The following is a 15,962-nucleotide window of genomic DNA, read 5'->3' as shown; positions in this document are numbered from 1 at the left end:
CCTGCTCAAGCAGGGTCAGCTACATCTGATTGTTGAGGACAATATCAAGTTGCATTTTGGATATCTCCAAGGATGGTTACTCTACAACCTCTGTGAGCAGCCTGTTCCTGTGTTTGATCCCCCTCACAGCAAAAAAAAAAAAAAAAAAAGTGTCTTCTTGTTTTTCATATGCTCCCCTTTCCTAGACAGTATTTAAGAGTCAAAGGAGCAGGCAGACAAAGAGATCATTCCTGCCTTCTCCAAGAAGTCTTCCTAGGGCACAGCTTGTTCATAGTCTAGTCCTGCCAGGAGAACTGCAGTTTTAGAAGTGCCAGATACAGTTTGCTTTTTGCCAAAACAACAAGGGAGGAGAAAACATTCAGTGCATTCTAACAGGGCTTATTTTTCCCTTAATATGTTGGTGAACAGAAGAGCATGGGAGGAAGGAAACAGCATAGAGAGAGATGCAAGGAACAGAAGGGAGGGGACAACACTGAAGGGTGAAGGGGGTGAGGCCAATTAAAGGGAGGAGTTAAGGTGAGAAGCATTTGTCATCTACCTCCCGTTTTGGTCCTTGTTTTCTTCTCTCCTGCCTTCCCAGCCACCCACTGAGTCTTTGTCTCTCCTATAAGGACGATCTTCCTGCTCTACCCTGTCAACCAGGCCTTAAGGAGCTGAACCGTCTAAGGTCTGCTACCATGGGACCACCTGGAAATCCTCTCCCACCCAGGGATGCCCACAGTAGGAGTCTGGCTGCCTTCACTGGAACCAGAATGGAAACCATGCTCTTCCTTTTGGCATGTCTTTGGGGTAAGTTTTCTCCTTTGCTCTTCAAAAACAGGATTCTAGACTTAGCCTGATAAATGGGACTCGTGGTGGATTTACCCCTCTCATATCCCCAGTCTTGGCAAGGAGTTGGGTTTCGTGGCTAGAATAAAGGACTGAAGATACAGGACACTTGGGTTTTAACTCCTGGCACTGGAAAAAGAGCTTGACATTCCTGAGACAAGAGAAGACAGTAGTAGAGATGATCATTTGGCTTCTGAAGGTTACCTAGAGATTTGAAGGCATTAACAATGCAAACATATAGAGACAAACCCTGAGAGCAAACAAATGCAAGCACAAAAACAAAGCTTCCTTTGATTGATCTGTATAATTCAGAATGTAGATTTTTTTTTCTCCACCCTAGAGTCACAGTCTGTGTTGGAGCCAGGATTTGAGAGTGAATAAGCATAGCAGACCACCATTGCCTTCCTGTCAACTCAGTGCTCAATGCAGCTACATTTATATCCTGGAAATCAGCCTAATCCAATAAGTTAAACAAAAAAATAGTAAAAGAATTGGATAAGGATTATCCTGAGGAGATGATGTTGGTTTTTAACAAAATGTGGTGCAAGTTGAGGCTGTTTTAGGAGCTAGGATGAAGTAAAGGATGTGCAAGGTCTGCAAATGATCAAGGAATTTATAGTTTGTTAGAACAATATCTGTGCTTTCCAACAGCATGGAAGAGTGGACCTGGCAAGCCTTAGGTGGCAACCCTTGCTCTAAAGCCTATGATATGTTTATATAAAGGCTGTGGGGAGCAAAGACATAGGCACAGTTAAAGCACCTAACAGGCCCTTCTGAATATGGAGAGATCTTTGGAATCTTCTGGCCAGGCTTAGATCCCAACAATAGCCAGGATTTTCCTTATTTCCTCTTTCTCATGAAGAGAAAGAGGCCTATCTCTACCTCAAGCCTTTCTCCCTTATGGCTGGATGTTCACTAGAAAGGACTTCTTTTCTGCATCTAGTTGTTTAGCATGGACAACACTGCAAACAGCAAGCTGGGGGGTGAATCTAGGCAGTTGCCTTAATATAAGTGCCTAGAGCCGCTTGAGTTGCCATGGTTTCTCAATTCTGGCCCCCATCTACTGCTCTTGAGGGTGCAGGTCTACAAATTGCATGAGAATCTTTAATTTAGGTGAACAGTGTTCCACATAGCACCAGGGGAGTGAGCTCTGGATAGCAAAGTTTTGACAAGTGTTTTGGACAAGGATGTGAATATCTTAATTTGTGCTCAGAAAAGTGACCTGAAAGCTTCCTTCAATAACTCGTACAACACAGGGTGAGTGGCAGGACCTCAGGAGGAACATTCATAGTCTTGTGCCTGGAGGAGGAAACTATACTATGAGAGTGGAGAGGGATAATCTGAGACCCATAGTGCTACATCAGCTGGTACATCAGTGTGGAGGTGCTTACTCTGGGACCTCCATCCTAAGGACAATAACCTGAGGTGTTCCTCTTCTCTTCCTGACCATGTGCAGGGTACAGTCTAGGGTTTCTGTAGTGTGGAGCTGTCATACACCATGCCAGAGGGTGTGTAGGACTGCTGGAAATGATTGGTTTCCACCCAAGGTTATGAATATCTGTCTTGTGTCTGGGAGGGGCATATTAGAAGGGTTTCCATGATCAGAACTGTTCTCGATGACTAAGATCTTGTTGGTGCTTGTAGACATGCAGAGATTATGTGTTAGGCATCCTAACATAATCAGTGCAAGAAACTAACACCACTAATTAGCCAGCGAGCTTTTCTTTTAATGTTTCTGCTGGAAAAATAGTGGGGAGCATTTGAGCAATCCTTCCTCAGACAGAACAAAAATTACACTATTCCTACAAGAGGAAGATCTGACATTCTCCACCATCAGCCAAAACCTGTCTTATGCCTATTTTTCACCTTGATTTGTTCTGGGATTCAGGTGTTGCCAACTCAGTTCCGGTCAGACTCATGGGTGGCCCCAGCCGCTGCACAGGGCGGATAGAGGTGCTTTGGAAACAGCAGTGGGGAACCGTGTGTGATGACAGCTGGGATCTGTCTGATGCCATGGTGGTCTGCAGACAGCTGGACTGTGGGGAAGCACTGTCAGCCCCTGGTTCAGCTCACTTTGGTCAAGGAACTGGTCACATATGGCTGGATGGTGTGAATTGCACTGGTACAGAAGCTGACATATCTGCCTGCAAGACCAGACCCTGGGGAGATCATAACTGCAATCATGAAGAGGACGCAGGCGTTGTGTGCTCAGGTAACTCACATCTACTCTCTTCCCCATGCAACCTCAGAAGACTAAGCTGTGTAGAAGGAGGTTTTTAAGCCTGTTCACAAAATTTTATTTGTCCATCACTGCTACCTTTAGGAATCAGGATGGGGAAGGCTGCTACAGGCAGTGAACATGGACAGTGTTATCTAGCTCAGTTCTATCAGTTTAAAAGTGTGGGGTGGTGGTGGTGGTTTTGCTCATTCTGTTACTGGGGCAGATCATAGGCTTTTTTCCCTGATACATGTTTATTCTTGCCTCTTATGCCATCACCATGATGTTAATGGGTGAGGAAACTGAAGGATCCTCACCTAGATGCACATGCTCTCCATGCATTATTTCATGGCTGAAACATGCCAGGGAAATTGAATCATAGAATCATTAAGGCTGGAAGAGATCTTTAAGATCATCAAGTCCAACTGTCAACTCAACAGCACCATGCCCACTAAACCATGTCCTGAAGTGCCACATCCATGTGCTTCTTGAACACCTTCAGGAATGAGGGCTCCACCAGTGTCCTGGACGCCCCCATCCAGTGTTTGACCACTCTTTCAGTAAATAAATTCCTCCTAATATCCAACCTAAACCTCCCATGGTGCAACTTGAGGCCATTTCCCCTTGTCCTATCACTGGTTACATGGAAGAAGAGACCAACACCCACCTCGCTACACCCTCCTTTGAGGTAGTTGTAGAGGGTCACCCCCTCAATCTCCTCTTCTCCAGACTAAACAACCCCAGCTCCCTCAGCCTTTCCTCATAATTCTTTTTCTCCAGACCCTTCATGAGCTTTATTGCTCTTCTTTGGACATGCTCTAGATATTTCCTTGCCTTTGATCTCCAGATAATCTTTCCATTTGCAATTCCGTCTCCTGTTTTTGTTGTTGTTGTTTGTTTCTTTCTTTCTCTTTTTAATGCAGAAACTAAACAAACAGTAAAGCTGCAATTAGTGAACGGTTCAAGTCGCTGCGCTGGGAGAGTGGAGGTGCATTATGGCCATCAATGGGGAACTGTCTGTGATGACAACTGGGACATATTTGATGCTGAAGTCGTATGTCGGCAGCTGGGCTGCGGGTCCGCTCTATCTGCTCCTCCCTCAGCTTACTTTGGGGCAGGGTCTGACCCCATTTGGCTTGATGATGTGAACTGCAAAGGAACCGAAGCTTCCCTCTCCGAATGCAGTACAAAACCTTGGGGAAAACACAACTGTGTGCATGGAGAAGACGCCGGTGTTGTGTGCTCAGGTAAATCCCACTCTGTAGGACATGAGTGGATTTTGTGAGGTGTGGTAAGATGGTGGAAGTGCTGTAGGAGGCATTGTTCCCTTTTGAATAGTGCTGACCCCAACCACCAAGAGACCTGTAAGATAAAATGTGACTAATGCTGTTGAAACCTAGAGTAGTCTTGTCTGTTCTTCATTAAAATCCATCACCTCATGTGCCACTGGTCAAAGACAATGGTGCTGCAGGAATTATTTGTAGGGTTCCCCAGAAGATGCCTTGATAGAACATCTTCTCTCACAACAGGAAGCAGTGGCTTTGGCAGCCATGCCATCCCACCCCCAAGCCAGTAGCCATAGTTCCTTCTGAAGTTGCCCAAAAACTCTGGCATTAAGTGAGGTTCTTCCCTTCACCTGTGTTTTCCCACCCAGTGTCCAGTATCACCAGTAACAGGTCCTTCTATGTAACTGGAAGCCCAAGGTTGCGCCTTCAAGTCTCCTTTCATGATTCCCAGAGCCACCCTCTCCTTCCCAGTTCAACAACTGTCTAGTCAACCACAACACAGCTTATGTCACAGCTGGTTTGCCACTAGGAATTTGCTGGTGGGTCGGTTATTATGGATGTGCTGACTGCTTGGACAACACTGGAAGAAGACGTTTCCGGTTTCTTCCTGCCTGTCCTGTAACGAGATGCTAATTAGTAGCACATACAGAGTTTTGCAAAGTTTGCAGGGTCTTAATATTTTGAGAAATCTGTGTTTTATTCATTGACTTGTGCGTAAAACCAGCATTAACATGAGGCTGAGAGGCAGCTAGAGAGAGAGTGTGAGAGTGATTCTGGCGCCCTTAGGTATCTAGCACCTTCTGGTAGGTGTTAGAGATCTGAGACATTTATAAGTGGGTGGCAGCAAGACACAGAACAAACCTGAAATCCCTTCCAATGGCAGTCAGAGGCTAGAGCATCTTAAAAACATTGGCCATCCATGTTTTAGAAAGAGTGGGGCTTGCCCTCTGCCCTCTCAGGTATACTTTACTTTGTAAAGTCTATTGCTGAGCAACTACTGTTGAGATCATAGAATCACAGAATCACAGAATGGTTTGGGTTGGAAGGGACCATAAAGTTCATCCAGTCCAACCCCCCAGCCATGGGCAGGGACACCTCCAACCACCCCATCCACCCTGGCCTTGAACACTTCCAGGGAGGGAGCGTCAACGACTTCCCTGGGCAATCTGTGCTAGGGCCTCACCACTCTCACTGTAAAAAAAATCTTCTTAATATCTTATCTAAAACTACTCTCTTCCAGTTTAAAGCCATTATCCCTTGTCTTATCTCTACACACCCTTGTAAAAAGTCCTTCCCTAGCTTTCCTGTAGAACCCCTTCAAGTACTGGAAAGCTGCAATGTTTCCCTGGAGCCTCTTCTCCAGGCTGAACAACCCCAACTGTTTCAGCCTGTCCCCACAGGGAAGGTGCTCCAGCCCTCTGATCATCTTTGTGGCCTCCTCTGGACTTGCTCCAACACCTCCATGTCTTTCATATGTTGGAGACTCCAGAACTGGACACAGAATGGCAGGTGGGTTCTCGTGAGACTAGAGTAGAACCTTGTCCATGGAAGATAATGGAGGATGTGCTTGAGCTACTTCTTTATGCAATGCTTTCCCATGTAAAACTGTGAGAGATACAATGTTCATTACCAAGTGGAGGACAGGTACACCGGACTCTACAACAGATATTTTCTTGATTGTTTTTCTTTTATGCCTTCCTTGTAGGTTTTGCAGAACCTGCCCCACTTCGATTAGTGGATGGATTGAACCATTGCTCTGGGAGAGTTGAGGTGTTTTATGGCCAGCGCTGGGGAACAGTGTGTGATGATGACTGGGACCTGGCTGAGGCAGAAGTGGTCTGCAGGCAGCTGGGCTGTGGGAAGGCCTTATTGGCTGCCCATGGGGTTCAGTTTGGGCAAGGATCTGGCCCCATTTGGCTTGATGAGTTCAACTGCACAGGGAGAGAAGCTGCTCTCTCCCAATGCAAAGCCACTCCTTGGGGAAGACATAACTGTGGGCACGGAGAAGATGCTGGCGTGGTTTGCACAGGTACCCATCACTTATGGCAGGACACTGGGGAAGCTCTTTGTGGGCAGATCCTAAGGTCCAGGTCCTTCAGCACAAATAGATCTTATGAAGCAAGTGACATAGCATGCTTCAAAAGTGATTTGGGAAAAGATGTGTCTAAACCTATAGGCAACTCTGACCTCTTTTTTCTCATTTAAAGGATTGCTCCTGGAGGCCAGTTTGGTACAGCAGCCAGAAAAGAACTCATTTTGGGGTGTTTTCTTAGCTCAGCTACTCTTCAACACAATAATTTTCCACTTTTTATAGTGTATCAGAGAAGAGCATGTGGAGTAGGAAGGATCTTCTTGCTGATTAAGTCAGCTACTGCTCGGTCCATCCATAGTCTGAGGACAATGTATATATCTCAGACTGTAGATGTGACAAATGCAGATGTTAAATCTAATAGTGTGGGTTGACTTAACATCTGTGAAGAAAATAGGCAACTCCAGTCAGATTTTTCTGTCCTGTCCCACAGTCCCCAGCATCAGATACCTGATGTTCACCAACACCAGAGCTAAAAATCTTCAGTCTGATATTAGCTGTCCCAAATCTACTCTTTCCACTTTACCAAAATTCTGATCCCTGATGCTAAGACTCCTTAACACAGTCTAGACCATAAGGCAACCCAGTGGACCAGTGTTAGTCCACACGTCCCTGTCCCTTCCCAGCTCAGCTGACCAGACCAGTGCTACTCCCCCTAGGCTGGTCCACCACAATAACAAGCTGCAGACATAACTGTCATCTTCTGGTGAGATAAAGGTTCAAACAGAGCTGTCTGATTTTAGCAGGATATAGTCAACAAGAGAGGTCAACTGGAGACCACCAAAATACAAGAAAGAATTGAAGTCTTCGTTCTTTCTCAACACAGGATTTGCTGAGCTGCTTCCAGTTCGACTTGTGAATGGTTCAAGCAACTGCTCTGGGAGAGTCGAGGTGTTTCATGAGCAGAAGTGGGGGACAGTCTGCGATGACAGCTGGGATTTGATCGATGCTCAAGTGGTGTGCAAGCAGCTGGGCTGTGGAACAGCAGTCTCTGCCCCCAGCTCTGCTCAGTTTGGACAAGGAACTGGCCAAATTTGGCTGGATGATGTCAACTGTGCAGGGACTGAAACAACCCTCACTGAGTGTCGGGCCAGGCCTTGGGGAGATCACAACTGTAACCATGGAGAAGACGCTGGTGTGGAGTGCTCAGGTACCACTGAGGCTTCTCATGAAATGTGGGGTACTAGGGACAGCCTACATTTGTATGAATTCATAGAGGTTCACAAGTGTGGACTCGGCACTCTAAGATTCAATGTTTCCACCAATTCCTTGGTCCCCCCTTCCCATTTCAGTGGTCTGCTGTGAGAAAGGTAACCTGGGCACTCAGTATTATCTCTCTACAGGTGAGTGATTCATTGCAAAAGCTCCAGTCAAGGATGTGGGATCAAGCTGTGAGGCCACAGGCGTCCAGTGTCACTTTACACACCATGGAACCAATTTCTGTTGACTTGCAGATCCCTACAAGGAGAGGTTTTTGCCTTCTCCATGGAGCTCTGAGGTATGCAAGGCTCCTTGAACACTTTGCAATTGTGTTTTGCTCCAGGTGTTTTAGAACCAGCTCCCATCCGGCTCGTGAATGGTCCAAATCATTGCACTGGCAGAGTGGAGGTGTTTCATGAGAAGCAGTGGGGAACCGTGTGTGATGATGGCTGGGACACAGCTGAAGCCAGTGTTGTATGCAGGCAGCTGGGCTGCGGGGCAGCACTGTCAGCTCCGGGTTCAGCTCATTTTGGGCAAGGGCCTGACCCCATCTGGCTGGACGATGTGAATTGCTCAGGAAACGAAGCTGCCCTCTCTGAGTGTAAGGCCCGGTCTTGGGGGACCCATAACTGCAAGCATGGAGAAGATGCTGGTGTGGTGTGCTCAGGTAACCCCTCTCTGTGTCTTGGTCTCAATGATGTTGGGGAAACATTTTGGGAAAACTTTTTCACCTTCAGTGGAAGGTCTTTTCTGAGCTCATGATGTTCATTGTATACACTATTAATCACTGTGGTGTATAAATGCATTCCTGTATAATTTGTGCAATGCTCATGGCCCTGGCCATGGTCAGCAGTCACCACTAGTCCTGAATTATTTTCTGTTTCCAAAAGGGGTATTCATGTACCACCCCAGCAGCAGGATCTGTTTTGAGATGCCCTCAGTCTGAAATCTGAGCTCTCTTTCGTCATAGTGGAGATATTTTACAAATTCCTCTAATTTTTCTGGTGCGTGTGCAGCTGTTTCTGTAAGCAGAAGCCATGTGCTTTCTTTGAATTCAATTTCTTGCTTTAATTCTGCAGAATAGGTTACACTGTTAATTGTCCACTTAGCTCTGAATGCAAGAACCTCAGCAGATATCTCAATATTAGGCAAATGGATAAATGCGTTCTAGGTGTCATACACTTTACCTTATTTTTAATCATGCAAATGGCAATTTAATGTATATCCCTACCCTTGTTTTTTTCATCAGATATACCAAGAATAGCTCCACTGCGGTTAATGAATGGACCAAATCGTTGCAGTGGGAGAGTTGAAGTTTTTTATGGCCAGGAGTGGGGAACAGTGTGTGATGACAGCTGGGATATAGGTGATGCTGAAGTTGTTTGCCGTCAGCTGGGCTGTGGAAGAGCACTGTCTGCTTTGGACTCTGCTTGTTTTGGAGAAGGATCTGGTCCTATCTGGCTGGATGACATGAACTGCACAGGGGCTGAAACTGCCCTCTCCAAATGTGAAACCACTGCATGGGGGGTCCATAACTGCAGGCATGGAGAAGATGCTGGTGTTGTGTGCTTGGGTAAGTCTCATCTGTGGCACGATCTGCTCACTCTCGAGGTGTCATAGAATCATTGAATATCTCAGGTTTGAGGGACCCTTAAGAAAGGGTGCTTGAAATGCCATAGGGTACCCTCTTCCTGTCTGATGACTCCAAAATCATGGCAATGTGCAGAGAAAGTGCTTCCAACAGGAATGTGGGTGAATCCATCTGTGTGCCCTTCTCCTTCCCATTCAAAATCTAATCCCAACGCTGTGGTGCTGCAATGCAGCCTGCTGCTGGTTGTGCAGAAGGTTTTAATTTTCCCGCATGAGTTACAGGTAAACCTGATGGTGTTGCAGGACTGGTATGATTCACTCTGTTACAGAGTGTCAAATGGACTCTTCTACTGCCACCAATGACAACCCCAATGAACATATCACACTTGGAAAATCAAGACACACACTCCATTTTTCTCTCTTTCCTCTTCCAGACAAGAATATTAAAAAAACTTGCAGAAACTGCAAGTCTTGTTCTTTTTTTTTACATATGACTTTTTCTCCAGACCCCTCACCAGCTTCATTGCCCTTCTCTGGACACGCTCCAGTGCCTCTGTGTCCTTCTTGTAGTGAAGCGCCCAAAGCCAAACACAGTATGGGAGTTGCAGCCTCACCAGGATCACTTCCCTGATCCTGCTGGTCACAGTATTTCTCATACAAGCCAGGATGCCAATTGTATCCTACCAGGTCTCTAATTGCAGATCCAGAAGGTCACGAATCATCCTTGAGTCCTGCTTCAAGTCTGTTAAGTCCACTGTGTTGTTTGGAATTCCCTGGGCATCTCAGATGGCACCAGGTACTAATGCTGAGGAAAATACAGTCAACACCTGGAAGTTTATGCTTAGAGGCTTCAAGTCTGGCTGAGACGAATCATACCCCAGGTTTCCCACTGTTCTCCTAAAGGCTTCTTTCTTGCTAAAGTCAAGAAAGATTTTCCCTTGATCAGTCAAGTTACTCACATTTGCTGTCTAGGCACAGATATCTTTCCAGTCAAAGACAGAGGGAAAATGGAGTCTCTGGGTTTGGACAGCCGCTTTCCTTGACTTCTGGGATAAAAAAAGTGTTGAACTTTCTTTCTGCATGCTGCTTGTCCCTGTAGGTTGTACTAAGCCAACAGGTACATGCTGAGTTTGCTGATGTGGCAAGCAGAAATGTGTTTGCCAGAATAAAACTCACCTGGTCTTACTTTTTTGGTTCAGGTGTCCCAGAACCAGCCCCAATCAGACTGGTGAATGGTTCAAGTTTCTGCTCTGGGAGAGTCGAGGTGTTTCATGAGCAGCAGTGGGGAACCGTCTGCGATGACAGCTGGGATTTGATCGATGCTCAAGTGGTGTGCAAGCAGCTGGGCTGTGGGACAGCCATCTCAGCTCCTGGCTCTGCTCAGTTTGGACAAGGAACTGGCCAAATTTGGCTGGATGATGTCAACTGTGCAGGGGCTGAAAGTGCCCTCTCTTATTGCCAGGCACGGTCTTGGGGAGACCACAACTGTAACAATGGAGAAGATGCTGGTGTAGTCTGCTCAGGTACTGCCATGCCATGTTGCGTGGGGCTCAAGAGGGGCTATGATTCAGGAAGAGTCATCTGTGGGCCTGGTAGGACACATTTTACCATGATGATTTCAGATAAAGTACAGAAGGAATGAATCCAGCGTTATTTCACAATTCTTAGGGGATCAAAGACATCTGTGAGGGAGGACCCAGTGTTCCTCTGGAGCAGCAGCTGGAGTCTAGGCAGAATAAATCGACTCCCAATATGGGCATGTGTATTTAGGTAGCTAAAATCTCATCTGTAGAATGGGACAAGCAGAGAGAAGGTAGGTCCAGGTGATGTGGGGCATCATCAGTAGGTGATGTGCAGGAGGATTGCATTGAAAAATGAGATAAAGGGCACTCTAAAATTCTAAATCACATTGTGACAGAGAGACGGGTGCCACAGTGGCTAGGGATTATTCCTGGGAAGGTGATTTGGGAAGGAAAACCAAGGAGGACAGGCTGCCATGGCCACCCTCGACCTCTGTAGAAATTAGGAGTGCTCTGTAGCCACTGGTGGCACTGTCAGTATTTGCAGCTTACCCTGGAGCTCTGAGCCAAGACTTCAGCTCCTGGAAGCCCTCTCCAGTAGTGATCTGCTACAGGTGAAAATTGGCTCATCTAGGTAGCAAATCTCACATCCTTTGGTGATCAACATCCAAGTACACCACATTTTTTTGACATAGGACCTATGTCAGAAGCAGGTTTTGCCCTCTCCATGGAGCTCTGAGGTATGCAAGGCTCCTTGAACACTTTGCAATTGTGTTTTGCTCCAGGTGTTTTAGAACCAGCTCCCATCCGGCTCGTGAATGGTCCAAATCATTGCACTGGCAGAGTGGAGGTGTTTCATGAGAAGCAGTGGGGAACCGTGTGTGATGATGGCTGGGACACAGCTGAAGCCAGTGTTGTATGCAGGCAGCTGGGCTGCGGGGCAGCACTGTCAGCTCCGGGTTCAGCTCATTTTGGGCAAGGGCCTGACCCCATCTGGCTGGACGATGTGAATTGCTCAGGAAACGAAGCTGCCCTCTCTGAGTGTAAGGCCCGGTCTTGGGGGACCCATAACTGCAAGCATGGAGAAGATGCTGGTGTGGTGTGCTCAGGTAACCCCTCTCTGTGTCTTGGTCTCAATGATGTTGGGGAAAGGTTTTTCACCCTCAGTGGAAGGTCTTCTCTGAGCTCTTGATGCTCATAGTCTGTGTTATTAATCACTGTGGTGTATAAACCCATTCCCATGTAATTTATACAACACTCATGGCCCTGACCACGGTCAGCAGTCACCACTGATACAGGATTATGGAATTACCGTCAGCAAGCCTGAGACTGATAGCTATATCAGAGTTAGTGTCCAATACCTCAGCTTCCGAAGGCTCCAAGACTTTTCCCAGCTGGATAGGTCCCAGAAATATCTTTTGCTGAGGTACAACCTTGTAGACAGAGTCACCTCTGAGACTACACTTTTACATGAAGATCATATCTAAGCTTAAGCAGCGTTTTCAGAAAGTCTGATTGGAAAATCCATTTTCTTCTATCATTAGAAGCAATAAAATTTCCTATTTCAGGATTCATAGAGAACTTTAGAAACCTGAAGCCACTGCATGTGTCTTTACAGGACTTGCACCTAAGTGCTTTTTCAGTTCTCTCTCCGGTGTCCCTTGCAATCTGTAGTCCAGAAGAAACCTCTTGCTTCGTTAAAGCAACTGGGAGGCTCATAGCATAATTCAGGTTGAAGGGACCACAGGAGGTCTTTACACCTGCTCAAAGTGGGGTAAGCTATGAGGTCAGACCAGCAGGCCTTTATCCAGGCTCAAGAATCAGGACAATCACGAGCCATCTCAATACTTTCCTTTAAATCAGGCATCTTGATTTCTCAACTTTTTCTTTCCTGCATTTCTGGGATGTCAGACTGTTAAGGTAGTCAAGCTTTCCTGGAGTCTCTTCTTCCTTCCATGAAAAGCTTTGGGAAGCTTCAGGAGAAGCTTCAGGAGAATGCTCTTTCAAGAGGAGCCATCTCCCCTACCATGACATAGAGAAGTACACACCTGCAGCTGAGCTGGTTGAAACGCCGTCACCCAGTGATGAGTTCTCAGCTATAGACAGGACAGATCCCTTCTTAAAAATCTAATTTTAACCTCCCCTTTTGACTCACTTTATTTGGCACACTGCTTCAGGGCAGAAAAGGGTTGGCTGATAGTTTTTGAGACCAACTTTTATCCAGTTCCGCTGGCTTGACCAGCCATGGGAGTCTTCAAGGAAGCATGAGTGCCTATTAATATACATTACCATAATCTACTTTTTCCTTGCAAATTATCCAGAACATATATGGTGAATATTGCAGTAACTGGAGTAAAATGTATAAGGCCAAAATGAAGTTTCAGCAGTATAGGCAGTCTGTTCACTGGTGGACGTTACAAAGTTTCACAGATATGATCCAGTTTATTTCGGCATGCAACATGTTCCTGGACATAGGTACCCTGTGCTATAGAAGATGACTAACAGTATGCAGACATCTGCATGGGGCTGGCTGATGTGGAACTATGAGACCCACATACTTCCACCATGACAGCTGGAGGATTGCAAGGATGCCTTAACATATCTCAAGAGGAAAAAGACACCTAATTGGAGGCTCCCAAATTGCTCCCTTTATACGGTTTTTGTCTGTAGATAACATCTGATTTTGATTTCAGAGTTCAGCCCAGCAAAATACCATTTATTCAGAGCAGGCACAGGGTCCCTTGTCACTGCAATGATTCAAACAAACCATCTGAAACATCCCTGCTTGGGATGGATGCATTAGCTTGTCTTACTGATTGGAAGACTGAAATATCACTCTCAGTCCTAATTGGGACATTTCTGCCAGTCTATGGGCAGTGCAAAGCCACACAAACTTTGGGGTAATCCTGAATGGAAACCCAAAATGTCCTCTTTAGCCATTTTTTTTTTATCTATGAAACAGCCTGTTTGGCGCTCATTCCCTACAATGTGTAAGCAGGGTTCAGGTGCAGTGTGGTTTTTGTGGATTTATCATTTTTGTTTGCTTTTTGTGCAGGTACTCCAGAAGTGCCTCCTCTCCGGCTGGTGAATGGCCCCACTCGCTGTGCTGGGAGAGTTGAAGTGCTTCACAGCCAGCAGTGGGGGACAATCTGCGATGACAACTGGGACTTGAAAAATGCTGCAGTGGTGTGCCAACAGCTGGGCTGCGGGATGGCCACGTCCGCCCCAGGCTCAGCTTATTTTGGGCAAGGTTTAGGCCGTATCTGGTTGGATGATGTGAAGTGCTCTGGCAGAGAAGCAGTTCTCTCTGAGTGTGCGGCGAGGCCTTGGGGAGTCCATAACTGTAATCACGGAGAAGATGCAAGCGTTGTATGCTCAGGTAACCTTCATCTATGACCCATCCTACGAGGCATTAGTCAATACTAAGCTTCTAGGATGGATGTCCTTGTCCTTTCCCAGTCCACCCTTCTTATCTCACAAATATACCATGAAGTGAAGTTGGAGGTGTGGAGTTGGAGCTTTGTGCATTGAGGGACGATGCTGATCCCTCCAAGCCCCAGCACATTTTTTTTATTTGCTTTTTCTAAATATCACTAAATACTTTCAGTGGCCTGTCAGGCTAAAGCAAGCTGCTTTTACCAGTCTAGTTTGCATACATTTCCTTCCAGGTGGGATGTAAACCTCATAGATGTTCCAGAATGGAAAACAGAGATGATATTACCAACCAACATGTGTACAACATTCATTTAACCCTGACAAAAGTGATTTCTGAAGTCCAAAGAGCATGCAGTACAGAAGCAAACCACTGAGACTCAGATCTATCACACTCAAATGCATTACCCAGCTGACGTGCCCAAATCAGGGGCATCTTTGCCCTGGGAACCCTTTCAGTTAATGGAGAGATACACTTGCATGGGACAAGACAGCCCAGCTACCCTCTGAATCACCTCCTATGACTTCTCTTCCTGGCTGTAGAAGGAGGTTTGGGTGATGTTGTACCTAATTTGGGTACCTCTGTTGATTCCTGCATGGAATGCAGGTCCCAATGGCCACCGTTCCTGCCACAAGAAGGTGTCTTCTCTCAGGAGTGGAGAGAATATTTGGAGAACACTGTTGGGCACTTGAAGTTAACTTGAATCCTTGCAGCATCTCATATAAGCACGCCTTCCCTGCCCAATAGGGCATACAATTCCCATGCCAGTTCATCCTCTCCTGCTGATAATGTCTCTAATCCACAAAACCTGTATTGTGCTGATGGTAGGGTTATATTACATACATATTGGGCTGTTGCTGCATGAGCTTGGACAGCCTTGAGTAGCCAGAAATCTTCCTTGAATAAATGTTAAATTACTGCCATGAAGTCCTCACATAGCTTGCCGTCTTGCAAGTGAGACAGACTGAACTTCACAGCCCTCTGAGAAGTTCCCTCCAAGCCTTAAACAATTTCTGTGTCTCTTCTCACCCGCTCTTTAAAAAAAAAAAAAAAAGTTAGGTATGTATATGAACTTCCTGTTCCTGTGAGTCTGCACTGTGGTCAGCTTTACCTCATTTCTGCCCTCCCTGGAGCCACACTGAACTAGGGCACCTCCCAAAACCAGGGTCATATTTGCTGCTTTAGACTTGCTTTGGAATAGGGTGAACTGGTCTGTGGAGAGGTGGGGGAGAGGACCCAGTCATCTGTCCTTCCCAGCCTGAGTTGGCCAACTGACTTGGAGGCACACAATGTCAATACTGAGCTGAAGACCTCTGCTCTTTGCTTCACTGGGATTAAGGCATTTGTGCTGTGCTGACAGGCACAAAGCACGTTGCTTTTTGGAAAGCAACAAATCACAAAAAAATATATGTGTTGGAGGCTAAGTCTTGATTGGACATCACTGAAATGGGAAATTATCCACTTGTAAAGTGGCAGCTTTGGTCTGGTGGAAGAGTGAAGGCAGAAAAGGGGTTACCTATGTGGGCCAGTTCCCCTTGGTCTCTTCTAAAGGAACACACACACAAACCTTCAGAGACAAGCTTGTGTTGTGCAGTGTTAATATCCCAATGCTCTTACAGCTGCCCTCATTACTGGTCTGAATGTCAGCGGAGGCAAATATTTCTCTGCAGACCCGAGAAATGGTATGGTGCCAAATTATCGGCATAAATATTCATCATATTAATTCATTATATAAATATCCATCATATTAATTCATTACTTAAATATCCATCATGTTAGACCAACAGCTCCCTGCCAG

The 15,962-nt window shown here is 46.1% G+C and overlaps 1 protein-coding gene across 1 annotated transcript; it reads left to right on the top strand.

Moving 5' to 3' along the window:
- Positions 1–752: 752 nt before the first annotated feature.
- LOC104541280 (deleted in malignant brain tumors 1 protein-like) lies at positions 753–14,127 on the top strand. Its single transcript, XM_010185294.1, has 10 exons — positions 753–789; positions 2,717–3,049; positions 3,979–4,293; positions 6,038–6,361; positions 7,248–7,571; positions 7,965–8,288; positions 8,871–9,194; positions 10,411–10,734; positions 11,517–11,840; positions 13,787–14,127. Exons 1-10 carry the CDS (start codon positions 753–755, stop codon positions 14,125–14,127), a joined length of 2,970 nt encoding a protein of 989 aa, XP_010183596.1.
- Positions 14,128–15,962: the final 1,835 nt, after the last annotated feature.

The sequence above is a fragment of the Mesitornis unicolor genome, unplaced genomic scaffold (genome assembly GCF_000695765.1).
Source record: "Mesitornis unicolor isolate BGI_N332 unplaced genomic scaffold, ASM69576v1 scaffold11890, whole genome shotgun sequence".
NCBI classification, from domain to species: domain Eukaryota; kingdom Metazoa; phylum Chordata; class Aves; order Mesitornithiformes; family Mesitornithidae; genus Mesitornis; species Mesitornis unicolor.
The sequence above is the reverse complement of the archived record's forward strand: the minus strand, read 5'-3'. Positions and strand labels throughout refer to the sequence as shown.

Bases quoted from the DNA above. Each gene is read 5' to 3' on its own strand.
- LOC104541280 (XM_010185294.1), top strand. From the start codon at position 753: ATGGAAACCATGCTCTTCCTTTTGGCATGTCTTTGGG. The intron at 8,289-8,870 runs GTAACCCCTCTC...TTTTTTCATCAG, and splicing joins TGCTGGTGTGGTGTGCTCAG to ATATACCAAGAATAGCTCCA. The intron at 11,841-13,786 runs GTAACCCCTCTC...CTTTTTGTGCAG, and splicing joins TGCTGGTGTGGTGTGCTCAG to GTACTCCAGAAGTGCCTCCT.